Genomic DNA, 19,194 nt, shown 5'->3' on the forward strand with positions numbered 1-19,194 from the left:
CTGGAAAATCTCAGCGGGTCCCACAGCATCCGTGGGGAGAGAGTAGGGTCAACCTTTCGGGTCTGGATGACCCTTCGACAGAACCTCCAGATACAACCTCCGCTTTAGGCCCCTCCACCATGAACATTTGACCAATCTGCCCCTGTCCTCCTGCTGCCGGCTACTAATCTCCGCATTGTTTACTGCATACTCCAGTTTTGTGACATCTACAAACTTTGACGCCCTTGTACACCCATTTTGCGGTGCCGATTAAATATCAAACTGTGTCCCGCTTCCACCCCTGTTCCATCAGCTGACGCTGTGTGTTCCTGTTTCAGGTGGCTCTGTTGGAACTGAACTTTCTGCCAACTTCAGGGACCAAGCTGACCAAGCGACAGCTCATTCTAGCCCGTGAGTATCGTCACCCACCACAGTTTCACTCCTGGCCGGTTGCATTGGTGTTTAACGCGGAACCGCAAAGTTTAACCTAATGCAGGATGGATTGCTTCGTTTTGGGTCGATCCTGGGTATGGAGGGGTTTCTCATGAGGAGAGGTTGGGTAGGTTGGGCCTCTCCTCGTTGGTGTTTAGAAGAATGGGCGGCACGTGGCACAGTGGTTGGCACTGCTGCCTCACGGCGCCCGGGACCCGGGTTCGATTCCAGCCTCGGGTCATTGTCGGTGTGGAGTTTGCACGTTCTCCCCGTGTCTGTGTGGGTTTCCTCCGGGTGCTCCAGTTTCTTCCTACAGTACAAAGATGTGCAGGTTCGATGGATTGGCCATGTTAAATTGCCCTTTGGTGTCAGGGGGGCTTACAAGTGTAAATACATAGGGTTAGAGGGATAGGGCCTGGGTGGGATTGTTGTCGATGCAGGCTCGATGGGCCGAATGGCCTCCTGCACTTTGGGGATTCTATGACCTGATTGAGCCATATTGGATTCTCAGCGGGTTTGACAGGGTCGATGCTGAGAGGTTGTTTCCCCGTGTGGGAGAGTCTGGGGCCAGAGGGCATCATCTCAGAGTGAGGGGGTCACCCATTGAAGACAGAGATGAGGAGGAATTTCTTCTCTCCGAGGGGAGTGAATCTGTGGAATTCTTTCCCGCAGAGGGCTGTAGAGGCGTTAAGTTCAAGACTGAAAATAGATAGATCGTTAATCAAGGGGTGGTGATGGCCTAGTGGTATTATCACTAGACTCTTAATCCAGAAACTCAGCTAATGTTCTGGGGACCCGGGTTCGAATCCCGCCACGACAGACGGAGGAATTTGAATTCAATAAAAAAAATTTGGAATTAATAATTTACTGATGACCGTGAAACCATTGTCGATTGTCGGAAAAACCCATCTGGTTCACTAATGTCCCTTTAGGGAAGGAAATCCGCCGTCCTTACCTGGTGTGGCCTACATGTGACTCCAGACACACAGCAATGTGGTTAAACATAAGAACTAGGAGCAGGAGTCGGCCATCTGGCCCCTCGAGCCTGCTCCGCCATTCAATAAGATCATGGCTGATCTTTTTGTGGACTCAGCTCCACTTACCCGCCCACTCACCATAACCCTTAATTCCTTTACTGTTCAAAAATTTATCTATCCTTGCCTTAAAAACATTCAATGAGGTAGCCTCAACTGGGCAGGGAATTCCACAGATTCACAACCCTTTGTGTGAAGAAGTTCCTCCTCAACTCAGTCCTAAATCTGCTCCCCCTTATTTTGAGGCCATGCCCCCTAGTTCTAGTTTCACCCGCCAGTGGAAACAACTTCCCTGCTTCTATCTTATCTATTCCCTTCATAATCTTTTATGTTTCTATAAGATCTCCCTTCATTCTTCTGAATTCCAATGAGTATAGCCCCAGTCTACTCAGTGTCTCCTCATAAGCCAACCCTCTCAACTCCGGAATCATCCCAGTGAATCTCCTCTGCACCCCTCCAGTGCCAGTATATCCTTTCTCAAGTAAGGAGACCAAAACTGTGCACAGTACTCCAGGTGTGGCCTCACCAGCACCTTATATAGCTGCAACATAACCTCGCTGTTTTTAAACTCCATCCCTCTCGCAATGAAGGACAAAATTCCATTTGCCTTCTTAATTACCTGCTGCACCTGTTGACTTTGAACTGCCCTCTGAAATGGCCGAGTGAGACTCTCAGTTCAAGGGGCAATTAGGGATGGGCAAGAAATATTGGTGGGAAGTGGATTATCAAATCAGATCAGTCATGACCTCATTAAATGGCAGCACAGAATCGATGGGCCGAATGGACAACTTCTGCTCTTTCATCATGTGATCTTACAGTTTTTAAAAGTTTATTTATTAATGTCACAAGTAGACTTACGTCAACACAGCAATGGCGTTACTGTGAAACATCAGGTTTTATTTAACCACTGCAGCAACCTTCTCCAGGTGCTGACCTTACTGCTAGCCATCAGGCATATTGGAGGGATTCACAGGCCGGTAATCAACCTGGTTGGCCACGTTAAAAACATCCCTTCCGTGGCATCAAGTCCTGAAGTCAGGCGGCACGGTGGCACAGTGGTTCGCACTGCTGCCTCACAGCACCTGGGATCCGGGTTCAATTCCCGACTTGGGTCACTGTCTGTGTGGAGTCTGCATGTTCTCCCCGTGTCTGCGTGGGTTTCCTCCGGGTGCTCCGGTTTCTCCCCCCCCCCCCCCCAGTCTGAATGACGTGCTGGTTAGGGTGTATTGGCCGTGCTAAATTCTCCCTCAGTGTACCCGAACAGGTGCTGGAGTGTGGCGACTAGGGAATTTTCACAGTGACTTCATTGCAGTGTTAATGTCAGCCTACTTGTGACACGAATAAATAAATATGGAGATTCTAGCTCAGTGATGGGGTTGCTACCCACTGTGCCACAACACTTAACCACTGCCACACTGATTAGAATCACAACGAGACCTATTCTGGGGTATTGAATGCATGATTAACTAATCCAACAACCACTCAAAAGACTCTCCAATCTTTCAACATTACCTTCCCGTTAGACTGGGACACATTTTGTCTTTGTCCAATGCAATCATAGATTCCCTACAGTGCAGAAGGAGGCCATTTGGCCCATCGAATCTGCATCAACCACAATCCCACCCAGCCCCGATCCCCGTAGCCCCACGTATTAACCCTGACACTGAGGGAGAATTTAGCATGGCCAATCAACCTGACCCGCACATCTATGGACTATGGGAGGAAACCGGAGCACCCGGAGGACACGGGGGAGAACGTGCAGACTCCGCACAGACAGTGACCCAAGCCAGGAATCGAACCCGGATCTCTGGTGCTGTGAGGCAGCAGTGCTAACCACTGTGTCATCGTGTTGCCCCAATCATAAAGCTAGATATCGTATTAGTTCTTATTCTTTGTATCCAGCTTTCCTTTGCTATTGCACACAGTTACTCTATGCATATGACTCGCTGCACTTAATGGTGGCTTATCTCAAGACTCTGCTGTTCTGTTCCACTGATCCCATTGTATGTTCAGATTGCTAGCGTCCTGAGTTATTTGCTTTCCAATTAAAGTTCCTGTGATTGGCAATGTTTAAAGCAGCTGTTTTTTCCTTTTAATGGGGTGTGCAACTGGCACCACGGCACCACCTGTGCCCAGGCATCCCACCCGCGCACCACTGGGAACAGGAGGAGGCCATTCAGCCCCTCAGGGCCTGCTCTGCCATTCAACTAAATCGTATATTTGATCTTCGATCTCATTTTGCCGCACTCTCCCCATATCGACGGATACTTTTAATATCAGTCTCAGCCCTGAACTTAGCCTCTGGGGAAGAGAGTTCCAACGATTCGCCACCCTCTGAATGAAGAAATTCCTCCCCATCTCAGCCCTAAATGGCCTGCCCCTTCTGAGACTCCGTCCCTTAAAGAGACTGATACCCCCCCCCCCCCAATTAAATCCCCCACCTACCATAAAAACCCCTTACTCACTAAATCCCTCATATCCCCCCTCTCACCCACCTACACCGAAGGGCCTGTTCTGTGCTGTACTGTTCTATGTTCTATGTACACAACACCCCCCCCCCCCCCCCCACCCCCCAGGGGAAGTATCCTTCCTGCATCTAGCCTGTCTCTCCCTGTAAGAATTTAGAATGTTCAATTAGCACTGTCGCCTCACAGCACCAGGGACCCGGGTTCAATTCCAGCCTCGGGTCACTGTCTGTGTGGAGTTTGCACGTTTTCCCCTTGTCTGTGTGGGTTTCCTCCCATGGTCCAAAGATGTGCAGGTTAGGTGGATTGGCCGTGCTAAATTGCCCCTTAGTGTCCAAAGATGTGCGGGTTAGGTGGATTGGCCATGCTAAATTGCTCCTTAGTGTCCAAAGATGTGTGGGTTAGGTGGATTGGCCATGCTAAATTGCCTCTTAGTGTCCAAAGATGTGTTTTAATGAAATAATAGAATCCCTACAATGTCATTCGGCCCATCCAATCTGCACCATCCACAATCCCACCCAGGCCCTATTGCCGTAGCCCCAGGTGTTTACTCTAATCCCCCTGACACTAAGGGGCAAATTAGCATGGCCAATCCACCAAACTTGCACATCTTTGGACAGTGGGAGGAAACCCACACAGACAGTGACCCAAGGCCGGAATCGAACCGGGTCCCTGGCGCCGTGAGGCAGCAGTGCTAACCACTGTGCCACCTTGCTGCCCATTGAGATCACTTCTGAATATTCAAAACTTTTACGAGTCCAGGGCCAGGCTGCTTGATCTCTACAGGGCAATCCTGACATCGCCCAGGAATCACCCTGGCGAGCCTTTGTGGCGCTCCCTTCATAACCTCCTTTAACTTCCATGGATTCTCGGCTGTTTAATTTTCAACCCTTTGTCTCCAGCTCTCTGAAACTCCCTCCCTCCTTTTAAAAATTCTCTTGAAAGTTCTTCAATCCAGTTCCCTGACCCCCGTCCAATAATTGTCTACCATTCTCCTGCGAGAAACAGTTGAAGGTATTGGTAGGGTGTTGGACTAGAACCCCAAGTTACATTGGGAACCCAACAATCTTTTTATTTTGGCATAAATGTGAAGATACGATGCTTCACTCCAAGAGTAATTCCACTGACACATTAGGGATCTTTTCTAACACAGTTTAAAGATAACTCCTAACAAATGAAGCAGCCTATCCATCAACATTTGAACAGTATTGGAAAACGAAAGGTAGCTTTACTTTACTTTGTAGCTTATGACTATTCCAGTTCCAAATAAGCTCCTGTGCATAGATCAAAATCACTTTTAAATAAGTACAGTTACCCAGGCATACTTGCTAGAAATTGTTAACAGTCTCAAAGCTTCCATAGAGATTTTGTGGAGAGAGGGAGTTCTCAGGAACAGCCTGCACATGCCTCTGACTTTAACAACTGCTTAGTGTTTCCCTGCTACAGACCCAGCCCTGCACATTATCACATGACCCTGTCAATCAACTTAATCAAAGACCTCAGGGGAAATCTCCATCTATAAACAAAACTCAATTGGCTCTCTCCTAAGTAAACACTACATGGCTAAAATAAATAATGCTCTTCCAGACATACTGACTGCCTGTAGAATAAAGCTGAATTTTTAAACATTCCCCATAAACGTAAAAATACATATATTAATTGCACTGCTATCATCGTGGTATTCTGTTAGTATCAGCGGACTGTGCAGGTGCATGTTGCCCTGTTGAGTTAACATTTTTGTTTAATCGCGCTTCCCTGTTTGTCGGTGACTCTATCCTTAAGTAAAGTTCTTGTCTGTGTCTCTTTGTTTTGAAGGGGATGTTTTGGAAATCGGGGCACAGTGGAGTATCCTGAAGAAGGATATCCCCTCGTTTGAACGCTACATGGCACAGCTCAAGTGTTACTACTTCGACTACAAGTAAGTGGTGTCGAGCGACACCGGGGACTCCGAAATGGGTTAAATTCTGGGCACGGGTTGCAGAGGCTGGGCTTAGAGTCCCTTTGCATCAAAGATTCGGCAGTGATCTGATTGATGTGTTTGTGTTCATGGGCGGCACGGTGGTTAGCACTGCTGCCTCACAGCGCCAGGAACCTGGGTTCAATTCTGGCCTCGAGTCACTGTCTGTGCGGAGTCTGCACGTTCTCCCCATGTCTGCGTGGGTTTCCTCCGGGTGCTCCGGTTTCCTCCCACAGTTCGAAAGATGTGCAGGTTAGGTGGATTGGCCGTGCTAAATTGAACCTAGTGTCGGGGATTAGCAGGGTAAATATGTGGAGTTATGGGGATAGGGCCTGGGTGGGATTGTGGTCGGTACAGACTCGCTGGGCCGAATGGCCACCTCTTGTACTGTGGGATTCTACGATTCTATGATGGTGAGAGCGGTGATAAGGATAGAGGGGAACTGATTTGATTTATTATTGTCACATGTATTGGAATACAGTGAAAAGTATTGTTTCTTGCGCGCTATACAGAAAGCATACTGTTCATAGAGTACATAGGGGAGAAGGAAAGAAGAGAGTGCAGACTGTAGTGTTACAGTCCTAGCTAGGGTGTAGAGAAAAATCAGCTTAATGCGAGGTAGGTCCATTCAAAGGTCTGACAGCAGCAGGGAAGAAGCTGTTCTTGAGCCGGTTGGTACGTGACCTCAGACTTTTGTATCTTTTTCCTGACGGAAGAAGGTGGAAGAGAGAATGTCCGGGGTGTGTGGGGGTCCTTGATTATGCGGGCTGCTTTGCCGAGGCAGCGGGAAGTGTAGACAGAGTCAATGGATGGGAGGCTGGTTTGTGTGATGGATTGGGCTACGTTCACGACCCTTTGTAGTTTCTCAGTCTTGGACAGAGCAGCCACCCAAAAGCTGTTGGGTTGGGCAGCAGTTGACAATCTGAAAAGCTGTAATTGATAGATAAGGGTTATGGAACTGAGACAGGTAGATGGAGAGAGTAACCATAATCTAACTGAACTGCCCACACACCTGTTAATGTACCAATGGTGGGGAAATGAAAAGCTATCCTCAGGATCTGGTTTCTACTCCTTTTTCCCATTGTCCCACCTCTGGAAGGTATTGCCCCAGTGCTGGATCCAAGTTCCAAGCTTGTCACCTGGCCTTTGGTATGTAACCCAAACAATTGCCACTCAAGTCTAGCAGGAGATCTCCAGCATGCACGCACCCCGACATTCTCTCTTCCACCTTCCTCTGTCGGGTAAAAGATACTAAAGCCTGAGGTCACGTACCAACCGACTCAAGAACAGCTTCTTCCCTGCTACCATCTGACTTTTGAATGGACCTACTTTATATTAAGCTGATCTTTCTCTACACCCTAGCTATGACTGTAACACTACATTCCAGGGGCGGCACGGCGGCACAATGTTTAACACTGCTGCCTCACAGCGCCAGTGACCCGGGTTCAATTCCCGGCTTGGGTCACTGTCTCTGTGGAGTTTGCACATTCTCCCCGTGTCTGCGTGGGTTTCCTCCGGCTGCTCCAGTTTCCTCCCACAGTCCAAAGACGTGCTGGTTAGGGTGCATTGGCCGTGCTAAATTCTCCCTCTGTGTCCCTGAACAGGCGCCGGAGTGCAGTGACTGGGGGAATTTCACAGTAACTTCATTGCAGTGTTAATGTAAGCCTTACTTGTGACTAATAAATAAACTTTTTTCTGCGCCCTCTCCTTTCCTTCTCCCCTATGTACTCTATGAACGGTGTGCTTTGTGTAGCGCTCAGGAAACAATACTTTTCACTGTATCCCAATACATGCAGGGTTTGCAGCCATTGCAGGGATGCCTAATGTACAGGAGGTCATCAACTGCACCCACGTCGCCCTCAAGGCCCCGCGGCAGAATCCATGAAGATTTGTCAATAGAAAGGGATTGCACTCCCTGAATGTCCAACTGGTGTGTGACCATAATATGAACATTATGCATGTCTGCGCGAGACACCCAGGCACCGTACATGACAGCTTCATTCTCAGGAGCTGTGACATACCGGAGGCATTTGGGGAGGAGACCAGGCTGCGGGGGTGGCTTGTGGGTGACATGGGTTACCTGCTTTGGACATGGCTGATGACGCCTGTGGCCTCTGACTGAGACGGAGACTCGCTATAGTGAGGCCAATGTAGCCACCCGCGCGATAATGGAGAGGTGAATAGGTATTCTGAAAATGCGGTTCCGGTGCCTGGACCACTCTGGCAGGGCCCTACAGTACAGCACCCTTATCTCTTCCCGCATTGTGGTGGTGTGCTGTGCCCTGCACAACCTGGCATAGCAAAGAGGTGACCTTTTGTTGAAGCATTGGAAAGGGTGCAGAGGGGATTTACCAGGATGTTGCCTGGTATGGTGGGAAGGTCTTATGAGGAAAGGCTGAGGGACTTGAGGTTGTTTTCGTTAGAGAAGAAGAAGGTGAAGAGGTGACTTAATAGAGGCATACAAGATGATCAGAGGATTAGATAGGGTGGATAGTGAGAGCCTTTTTCCTCAGATGGTGATGGCTAGCACGAGGGGACAGAGCTTTAAATTGAGGGATGAGAGATATAGGACAGATGTTAGAGGTAGGTTCTTTACTCAGAGAGTAGTAAGGGTGTGGAATGCCCTGCCTGCAGCAGTAGTGGACTCGTCAACATTAAGAGCATTCAAATGGTTATTGGATAAACATATGGATGATATTGGAATATTGCAAAATATTGCAGACTCCACACAGACAGTGACCCCAAGCCGGGAATCGAACCCGGGTCCCTGGCGCTGTGAGGCAGCAGTGCTAACCACTGTGCCACTGTAAAGTGCTATTCGACCACACCCCGGAGTTGGTGCTGCTTTCCTCGTGTGGCAGGTGCTGAATTTGCCTGTGGGTTTGATGCCTGTCTCTTTGCCTTTCCAGGGATGAGTTGCCCGAGTCTGCCTACAAACACCAGCTGCTGGGTCTGAATCTGCTCTTTCTCCTGTCTCAGAATCGTGTGGCCGAGTTCCACACTGAGCTGGAGAGACTGCCAGCCAGAGATATACAAACAAACGTCTACATCAAGCACCCGGTCTCACTCGAGCAGGTACACACAACCGGGCCACAGGAGGGGTCATTGGATGGCGCGGGGGAGGGTGGGAGAAGGAAGGTCGGAGAATTTCGCAGAATGTGCATTCATTGAAATGACTTAAACACTCATGCCATCTCTCTAAGAGCGCAGATTCCACTGGTCTGTATGTGTTCGTCTTTCCCAGCAGTTAGCTCACTCCCCCTTCTGAGTCCAAAGTCAAAATGGCTGGCTTCCCATTCCAAGTAAGAAGTCTCACAACCACCAGGTTGAAAGTTCAACAGGTTTATTTGGTCGCACGAGCTTTCGGAGAGCCGCTCCTTCATCAGCTGGCTTTTAATTGGACTCACCTGTTGAAGGAACGGCTCTCCGAAAGCTCGTGCTACCAAATAGACCTGCTGGACTTTAACCTGGTGTTGTGAGACTACTTACTGTGCCCACCCCAGTCCCACGCCGGCATCTCCGTATCGTGGTTCCCATTCCAAAGACCTGAGGTGGAAAATCCAGACTGAAGCTGCAGTGCGGGAGTGCCACACTGTCAGAGTGCCGTCTTTAAACTGAGATCCCGTCTGCCTCTCGGGTGGATGGCAAAGATCTCCGGGCATTATTCGAAACAGAACAGGGGTGATTTCCCCCCCCCCACTCCAACCTTCCCGAATCAGTGTCAGTAAAATAGATCATCTGGTCATCATTGCGTTGCAGTTGTGGGATCGTGCTGTGCAAGGTGTCCACATCCTGCCCTGCCTCAGCAGTAGTTTGCTGGTTAGAAAGCACCTCAAGGTGTCAGGAAGCAGTTGGCTCCCTGCGTTCTGTAGATCATTGCTGAGAGTATTAATCTTTACGACCCGAGTGTATGATTTTGTTTAGGACATGAATTAATAAAATCAATCCACATAAATTTATTGCATTTACCAGCAAGAAGAGCAGCAAAATATTTGTACTTCCTCTTAACTTCCCATTGGATTCACAGAAGAATCAGCGAATCCCTACAGTGCGGAAAGAGGCCATTCGGCCCATCGAGCCTGCACCGACAACAATCCCACCCAGGCCCTATCCCCGTAACCCCTACGTATTTACCCTGCTAATCCCCTTGGCACTAATGGACAATTTAGCATGGCCATTCCATCTAACCCGCACATCTTTTGGACTAATGGGAGGGAACTGGAGCATCCGGAGGAAACCCACGCAGACACGGGGAAGATGTGCAAACTCCGCAGAGACACTCGCCTCAGGCCGGAATCGAACCTGGGCCCCTGGCGCTGTGAAGCAGCAGTGCTAGCCACTGTGCCACCGTGCTGCCCATAGCTTTCTCTTAGCGATGAGTGGCAAGTGACAACAGATGGTGTCGACCAGTTTAAAGGCCCAGCCTTGCGTCGATTCACCGGTCGGGAAGTTTCTGGAGCCGCTCTTATCAAGGGTGCTATATAAATGCAAGTCTTTTTACTGCCGACCCCCACCCCACAGTTTGGAAACCCCCTGACCTGCCCGATTCTTTGTCCATGCCCTGATGGGGCTGAGGCTTTTAAGTGACTGTATTTTGGTCTTTTGGCTGAGAGAGGCCGTTCGGCCCATCAAGCCCATGGCCGGCCCCTTGTGGAACATTCCAGTCGGTCCCCCCCCCCCCCCCCAACCCCACACACACACACACACACACACACACACACACACACACACACACACACACACACAGGGAGAAGGTGAGTTGCAATTGAAAAATGAAGGATGCTCCCTGGGTGTGTCTCATCCCTGTCCATTGTGTTGCAGTATCTGATGGAAGGAAGCTACAACAAAGTGTTCCTGGCGAAGGGGAACATCCCGGCTGAGAGCTACACCTTCTTCATTGACATCCTGCTGGATACCATTCGGTAAGTTCCAGTCTACGCCTCGGGTCGCCAGCGGAGGAGACAGGGTTTGGCGTTGCAGTGGGTAACGATATTGGAATAGTGACACACAACTCCAGTTCTGCTCCCATCAGTTTGAGAGTTTGAATTCAGTTTAAAAAATAAAGCAAGATAATTACAAAACCATTGGGTTACAAAACCCCATCGACCTTGACCAAGCCAGGGCTACGTAGAACACAGATCAGTACAGCGCAGGAACAGGCCCTTCGGCCCGCAATGTTGTGCCAAATTTACGTGGCATCCGAGTTCCACGGCGAAATGGTTGACTCCTAACCGTCCTCTGAAGTGGCCGAGTGAGCCATCACTCGCTGGGGATGGGTGACAAATGCCAACTGTACGCAAGCAGATTGAGCCCACTCCACCGGCTGATCATCCAACTCAGGTCAGTAACCTGTTCCCCCCAACCCCCCAAAATCCTTTGATCCCTTTCGCCCCAAGAGTTGTATGTAAATCCTTGAAAACATACAATGTTTTGGCCTCAACTGCTTTCTGTGGTGGTGAATTCCACAGCCTCCCCACTCTCTGGGTGAAGATCTGTCTCCTCCTTCCAGTCCTAAATGGTTTACCCCACATCCTGAGACTGTGATCCTTGATTCTAGTCTCCCCCACCATTGGGCACATCCTTCCTGCATCTATCTGTCTAGTCCTGTTAGAATTTTTCAGGTATCTATAAGATCTCTCCTCATTCTTCAGAACTTCAGCAAATACAATCCTAATCGACTCAATCTCTCCTCATACGTCAGTCCCATCTTCCCAGGAATCAGTCCGTCCCGGATTTTTCTTCTAAATCATTGGCCAATCCACAATGAATTTTAAGTTTGTTTATTAGTATCACAAGTAAGCTTACATTAACACTGCAATGAAGGGTGGCACGGTGGCACAGTGATTAGCATTGCCACCTCACAGCTCCAGGGGCCTGGGTTCGATTCCTGGCTCGGGTCACTGTCTGTGTGGGATCTACACGTTCTCCCCGTGTCTGCGTGTGTTTCCTCCGGGTGCTCCGGTTTCCTCCCACAATCCAAAGATGTGCCGGTTAGGTGCATTGGCCGTGCTAAATTGCCCCTTAGATGTGTAGGTTAGAGGGAGTAGCGAGGTAAATATGAGAGGTTACAGGGGATAGGGCCTACGTGAAATTGTTGTCGGTGCAGACTCAATGGGCCGAATGGCCTCCTCCTGCACTGTAGGGATTCTATGATTCCAAGTTATAGAACATAGAAAAAATACAGCACAAACAGGCCCACAAGTCGTGCCGGTCATGTCCCTACCTACCTAGGCTTATATATAGGCTTAACTATAACCCTCAATCCTATTAAGTCCCATGTACTCATCCAGAAGTCTCTTAAAAGACCCTATCGAGTTTGCCTCCACCACCACTGACGGCAGCCGATTCCACTCACCACCCTCTGAGTGAAAAACTTACCCCTGACATCTCCTCTGTACCTACTCCCCAGCACCTTAAACCTGTGTCCTCTCGTAGCAGCCATTTCAGCCCTGGGAAAAAGCCTCCGAGAATCCACCCGATCTATACCTCTCAACATCTTGTACACCTTTATCAGGTCACCTCTCATCTTTCGTCTCTCCAAGGAGAAAAGACCGAGCTCCCTCAACCTATCCTCATAAGGCATGCCAACCAATCCAGGCAACATCCTTGTAAATCTTCTCTGCACCCTTTCAATCATTTCCACATCCCTTCTAAGTTACTGTGAAAATCCCCTAGTTGCCACACTCCGACGCCTGTTTGGGTACACTGAGGGAGAATTTAGCACGGCCAATGCACCTAACCAGCACATCTTTCGGACTGTGGGAGGAAACCGGAGCACCCGGAGGAAACCCACGCAGACATGGGGAGAACGTGCAAACTCCACACAGACAGTGACCCAAGCCGGGAATAGAACCCGGGTCCCTGGCGCTGCGATGCAGCAGTGCTAACCACTGTGTCACCGTGAAATAAACCCTGTCTTAACGGCAAAATATTGTGTTCTTAAATAATCAGCCTGGAATTTTTCAGAGTCCAGTTTCCTGCCCGAATTTGCAGCTGTTAACGAAAGCAAGTTTTTGAGGGAGGGAGAAGCCGATGATGGGCATCTTTCACACTCCACAGTTGCAGTAGGCTTGGGGATAGCCGACAGCTCCCTCTGTCTGAGGACCAGAAAATACTGTAGATACTCAGCAGAGAGAGAAGGAGAGTTAACGTTTTGCATCCGTGACCTTTCATGAGGAGCTTTCCACTTGCTGTGTTTTCTCGTACAGTCTGATTGCGCCTGCGTGTGATCTGTCGATGGTTGTAGCAAATACCTAGTTGACACACATGCCTCGATTTTCAAAAGGTCTTTGACAAGGCGCCACGCGCCATTCTATCTGGTAAAACAAGCTAACAAAACCAACTAAGGGATAAAGTGAGGAGGGCAGCCCAAAACCAAACGTTAAGGAAACTTAAAACATTATGCATGGTGCGGTGGCACAGTGGTTAGCACTGCTGCCTCACAGCGCCAGGGACCCAGGTTCAATTCCGACCTCGGTGACTGTCTGTGCGGAGTCTGCACGTTCTCCCCTTTTTCTGTGTGAGTTTCCTCCCACCCTCCAAAGATGTGCGGGTTAGGTGGATTGTCCGTGCTAAATTGCCCCTTAGTGTCGGGGGGATTAGCAGGGTAAATACATGGGATTATGGAGCGAAGGTCTGGGTGGGATTGTGGTCAGTGCAGACTCGATGGGCCGATTGGCCTCCTGCTGCACTGCAGGGATTCTATGATTAAACTAAAAGGTGATTAAAGGCCTTATTCCCTCTCCAGGCACACCCGGCCGCGAATGTAGCCAGGGTGGAGGGGGCAAAGTGCCACACACCAGACCCCTGACTGTGATTGAACCCTGGCTGACAGGCCAGTGTTGAGTGAGCCCAGTATGTAAAAGTCTGGCTATAGAACCAGGTTAAATCTCAGCAGATTTCCCCCTTTACAGCGAGCTGTTGACCTGTGGAGTAAGTGCGTCACTGCAAACATTCAGCAAGGGGCTGGGCAAATCAGTGATTGGCATGCAAACTGCTATTCAAAATGATTTGATTTATTATTGTCACATGTATTAACACACAGTGAAAAGTATTGTTTCTTGCGTGCTATACAGACAAAGCATACTGTTCATAGAGAAGGAAAGGAGAGAGTGCAGAATGTAGTGTTACAGTCATAGCTGGGGTGTAGAGAAAGATCAACTTAATGCGAGGTAGGTCCATTCAAGAGTCTGACAGCAGCAGGGAAGAAGCTGTTCTTGAGTCGGTTGGTACGTGACCTCAGACTTTTGTATCTTTTTCCCGAAGGAAGAAGGTGGAAGAGAGAATGTCCGGGGTGCGTGGGGTCCTTGATTATGCTGGCTGCTTTGCCGAGGCAGCGGGAAGTGTAAACGGAGTCAATGGATGGGAGGCTGGTTTGTGTGATGGACTGGGTTATGTTCACAATCCGTTATAGTTTCTTGTGGTCTTGGTCAGAGCAGGAGTCCATACCAAGCTGTGATACAGCCAGAAAGAATGCTTTCTTTGGTGGATCTGTTGAAATTGGTGAGAGTCGTAGCAGACATGTCAAATTTCCTTAGCTAGCTGGGTTATTGGGGGGCCGTTGTTCTCTGTGATCGCTCGACCAAGACCTTCGGCTCTTGTGGGAAGAGTCTTTGGGAAGTGCTTTGAAGCCTGAAGTTGGCCCACATTTTTCTTTCCCCTCTCCCTGCCACTAATGAACTTTAATCTTTGCCTTAGGGATGAGATTGCTGGCTGCATCGAGAAGGCTTATGAAAACATATTATTCACTGAAGCTTCACGGACACTGTTCTTCACCACACCCAAGAAGATGACCGAGTATGCGAAGAAGGTTGGTGTACTTCTGTGTGCACTTAACTCTGGTTATTGGCTGCCGCAGAGAATTAGTGAGGGGGAGTGCAGGCTACGGATGACAAATGATAATTTAGTGACTGAACCAACCGCTGTGGGGGGTTTGAATCCATGTTTTGATGATGCGTAAGAAATGGGTGTGTCCCTGAATAAATCGGGAAGACGCACCAGCGGCTCCGTGGAGAGAAACACCGAGTTACCGTAACATTGAAAAGTAACCCCCCTTCAGAGGTGAAGAGAGGCAGAAAGGTGATGGGACCCCCCCCCATTTCTATCCTCAAAAATAATCCACGTCTGTCTTTCCCTGAATTCCCGTAGTACCCAGAACAATACAGCACAGGAATAGGCCCTTCAACCCTTCCCATGTTTCAATCCCTCGAGTCCGAGTTTCACCTGTTTCCCCCTCACCCCGGTACTGAAATGGCTCTTGCCAAAGTCACAAGTGACATCCCCTGTGACAGTGACTAAGGTAAACCCTCCCTCCCCTTGAATTTCTCAACCTGCCTGTCGCCCTGCCATGATTGACCATCCCCATCATACACCCTCTGCCTTTCTCTGGCAGCTCTCTTGAGATTGTCAGCAATCTTGGTGTCAAATCTGACACTGAGATGAGCTTTTGATTACACACACACACACACCATTGCCAAGATCATTCATTTACCTCGGTAACATCGCCCGAATTTACCCCCTGCCCCGGCTCACCTTGCTGCAAGTCTTAGCCAGGCTTGATTATTTGGACACACTGCTGGCCAGTGCCTTACATTCTGCCCTTCATAAACTCATCAGATCTCTTCTGCCCAGGCCCTTATCTCTCGTTGTGCGCTATTCACCCCTGTGCCCACTGACGGGCATTGGCTTCCGGTGAAGACACTGCTCGAGTTAATGGAATTTTCATCCTTATTTTCAGTCCCTGTCCCTGTCTCGCTCTTCCCCTATCTCCTCCACCATCCTGCTTGATCTCTGCGCTTCCCTAATTCTGCTCCCTTGCACATCCCTGATCATCGCTCCACCATCGGCGGTTGTGCCTTCCCACGCCTCAGCCCCAAGCTCTGGAATTTCCTCTCTCAACCTCTGATCCTCCTCTTCCCTCCTCTAAGACGCTCCAGTGCAGCACGGTGGCAGTGGTTAGCGCTGCTGCCTCGCAGTGCCAGGGACCCGGGTTCAATTCCGGCCTTGGGTCACTGTCTGTGTGGAGTCTGCACGTTCTCCCTGTGTCTGCGTGGATTTGCTCCGGTTTCCTCCCACAGTCCAAAGAGATGCAGCTTGGTTGGATTGGCCATGCTAAATTGCCCTTAGTGTCCAAAGATGTGTAGGTTAGGTGGATTGGCCATGCTAAATTGTCTCTTCGTGTCCAAAAATGTGCAGATTAGGGGGATTAGTGGCGAAATACGTGGGGTTACGAGGTTAGGGCTTAGGTAAGATCCTCAGTCAGTACAGACTCAATGGGCTGATTGGCTGCCTCCTGCACTGTAGGAATCTTGCGATTTTAAACCTGATTAAAACTAAGTTTTTGACTACCTTGCCTTGATGTGACTTAATTTAACTTTGCCCAGTCTTCATAATGGGATTGTATAAATACAACTGATGTTGGGATTAGTAAAGGGTGTGGTCTGAAATAGTCCTTGTCCATAGAGTAAATGTGCTATGTTTCTCCACGGATTGAGACCTAATCTTCCCAAGGTATTGCTATCACCTCTCGTATCAGTGGTGTGTCTGTGTGCATAATGTAGATGGATAGTGTCTGCCAACTCTTACTCATTGTGACCTCTGTCTCTCTTCTCTCCTCAGCGTGGCTGGCTCCTAGGTCCTGATAACTATTACTCTTTCACCAGCCAGCAGCAGAAGCCAGAGGAAGCCACAATCCCATCCACAGAGTTGGCCAAACAAGTCATTGAATATGCCAGGCATCTGGAAATGATTGTCTAATAGCGTGCGTGCGCGCGAGAGAGAGAGAGAGAAAGGACTGTTTTTGTTTTGGGGGCGGCCGGTTGGCGAGACCTTTTTTTTTAGTTGTTTGGGGGTGGGAGGGATTGTCTGGTTTGCGATGTAGGAGTGCTGGTTTGGATCAGCACCGGCCTTATCCAGGATAAGGCTGGATACTATGGGTTCTTTGTACTGATGGACTGGCTGTTGGGAAAGCGGGGAGGATATGAGTTGGTGAATTGCACAGAACATGGGAGGGGGCACACCGCAAGAGCTGGTTTGCCAAGTCCCAGCGTTCTGCTCGCAATGTTGCAACATCTGCGGGAGTTAACGGCGAGGCACCTTTTTAATCTTTGGTTTCCAATATGCAAAAAAAAAAAATTTCCTCCAGGGCCTTTTTGCCTCCCTAAACGCATAAATGTCAGTATTTTAATTTTAAAACACTCTGTCCAGGTCCAATTGACCCTCAGTGCTGGGTTTTATCTGTAATCTGAGGAAGTTCACCTAACTCCAAAATTAAACCCAAACTATTATCGCACAGTCTCTTTTCACTTTGACTTTTCAATGCTCGGGTAGGAACGATCTTTTTTTGCGTCAAGTTTCAGCTTTACAAACTTCTGAAGACGACAGGGGGGAGAAACAGTCCTCCTTCAACACAGTCCTGAAATATTTTGGGGGCCAGTATAGCTGGCTGCTTTGTGATGCAGAGCGATACCAACTGCGTGGGTTCAATTCCTGCACCTGCTGAGGTTATTTTTTTCATTCATTCATGAGACATGGGTGCCCGAGGGCAGTTGAGAGTCAACCACATTGCTGTGGCTCTGGAGTCACATGTAGGCCAGACCGGGTAAAGATGGCAGATTTCATTCCTCAAAGGACATTAGTGAACCAGATGGGTTTTTCCAACAATCGACAATGCGTCATCAGTAGATTCTTAACTCTGGAGACTTTTTATTGAATTCCAGATGGGTTTTTCCGGCAATCTTAATGGTTTCATGGTCATCAGTAGATTCTTAATTATTGATGAAGGCCTTCTCAACCTTTTTAAAATTTTATTTAGGAGTGTCACAAGTAGGCATATATTAACACCGCAATGAAGTTACTGTGCAAATCACCCAGTCGCCACACTGTTCGGGTACACGGGAGAATTTAGCACGGACGATGCACCTGACCAGCATGTCTTTCGGACTGTGGGAGGAAACCGGAGCACCCGGAGGAAACCCACACAGACACTGGGAGAATGTGCAGACTCTGCACAGTTAGCGACCCAAGTCAGGAATCGAACCCGGGTCCCTGGCGCTGTGAGGCAGCAGTGCTCGCTACCGTGCCACCCCCACGGGTTCAATTCCCACGCCAGCTGAGGCTTTTTTTATTCATTCGCGGAGCATGAGCGTCACTGGCTGGGCCAGCATTTATTGCCCATCCCTAGTTGCCCGAGGGCAGTTGAGAGTCAACCACATTGCTGTGGCTCTGGAGTCACATGTAGGCCAGACCAGGTAAGGACGGCAGATTTCCTTCTCCAAAGGGGCATTAGTGAACCAGATGGGTTTTTCTGAAGGCTTTCTCAACCTTGCCCGAGGTGGTGATCCTCAGGTTGAATCACCACCAGTCAGCTCTCGCCCTCAAATGGCGACTTTATCTTTACCGACGCATTTAGGAACAGGGTGGTTTACAGCACAGCAGGTAACCCATTCGGTCCTGCACTGGCTCTCGATGGTTTGCTATTGCCACTCCCTCACGTCCTCCCTGTCACCACACACATTCTTCCTTTCCAGATAATCCCGGCTGTGATTGAACCCGCCTCCACCACACTCTCGGGCAGTGCTTCCCAGGTCCGAACCATTCGCTGCGCAAATAAGATTTTCTCGTGTCATCTCTACCCAGTTACCTTAAATCTGAGCCCCCTCAGTTCTCCATCACTGCTTCCGCCCTCTATCCGCTCACTCTGGACCCCCACCTCTGGTGATTTTGAAATACCCTCATCAGATCAGCTCTCCAATCTGTCTCTGCAACTGGAGTTCCTCACCCTTGGATCCAGTCTTGTGGAATCCTTTCTGTGTCTCCTCTAATGGCGGCACATCTTTCCTCAAGTGTGGCACCCCAGAGAATGTGAGCTGCACGAACACTTTTATCATGGTGCACATTTCCTGCTCTTTGTGATTTTTATTAATGACTTAGAGGAGGGGGCTGAAGGGTGGATCAGTAAATTTGCTGATGACACCAAGATTGGTGGAGTAGTGGATGAGGTGGAGGGCTGTGGTAGGCTGCAAAGAGACATTGATAGGATGCAAAGCTGGGCTGAAAAATGGCAAATGGAGTTTAACCCTGATAAATGTGAGGTGATTCATTTTGGTAGGACTAATTTAAATGTGGATTACAGGGTCAAAGGTAGGGTTCTGAAGACTGTGGAGGAACAGAGAGATCTTGGTGTCCATATCCACAGATCTCTAAAGGTTGCCACTCAAGTGGATAGATCTGTGAAGAAGGCCTATAATGTGTTAGCTTTTATTAACAGGGGGTTGGAGTTTAAGAGCCGTGGGTTATGCTGCAACTGTACAGGACCTTGGTGAGACCG

General features: G+C 49.1%; 1 protein-coding gene across 1 annotated transcript; it reads left to right on the forward strand.

Annotated features, from left to right (window-relative positions):
• The first annotated feature begins 262 nt into the window (after positions 1-262).
• On the forward strand, positions 263-17,159 carry psmd8 (proteasome 26S subunit, non-ATPase 8). The gene is made up of 6 exons (XM_078207562.1): positions 263-390; positions 5,726-5,828; positions 8,777-8,942; positions 10,689-10,789; positions 14,565-14,676; positions 16,485-17,159. Exons 2-6 carry the CDS (start codon positions 5,794-5,796, stop codon positions 16,620-16,622), a joined length of 552 nt encoding a protein of 183 aa, XP_078063688.1. The 5' UTR covers positions 263-390; positions 5,726-5,793; the 3' UTR covers positions 16,623-17,159.
• The last annotated feature ends 2,035 nt before the right edge of the window (positions 17,160-19,194 follow it).

The sequence above is a fragment of the Mustelus asterias genome, unplaced genomic scaffold, assembly GCF_964213995.1.
Source record: "Mustelus asterias unplaced genomic scaffold, sMusAst1.hap1.1 HAP1_SCAFFOLD_2455, whole genome shotgun sequence".
Classification (NCBI taxonomy): Eukaryota; Metazoa; Chordata; class Chondrichthyes; order Carcharhiniformes; family Triakidae; genus Mustelus; species Mustelus asterias.

What these genes read in the sequence shown, in the direction of transcription:
- psmd8 (XM_078207562.1), top strand. Translation starts at nt 5,794, where the DNA reads ATGGCACAGCTCAAGTGTTACTACTTCGACTACAA. An exon ending in TGTTACTACTTCGACTACAA is followed by an intron (nt 5,829 to 8,776) that starts GTAAGTGGTGTC and finishes TTGCCTTTCCAG; the next exon opens with GGATGAGTTGCCCGAGTCTG. An exon ending in TGACCGAGTATGCGAAGAAG is followed by an intron (nt 14,677 to 16,484) that starts GTTGGTGTACTT and finishes TTCTCTCCTCAG; the next exon opens with CGTGGCTGGCTCCTAGGTCC.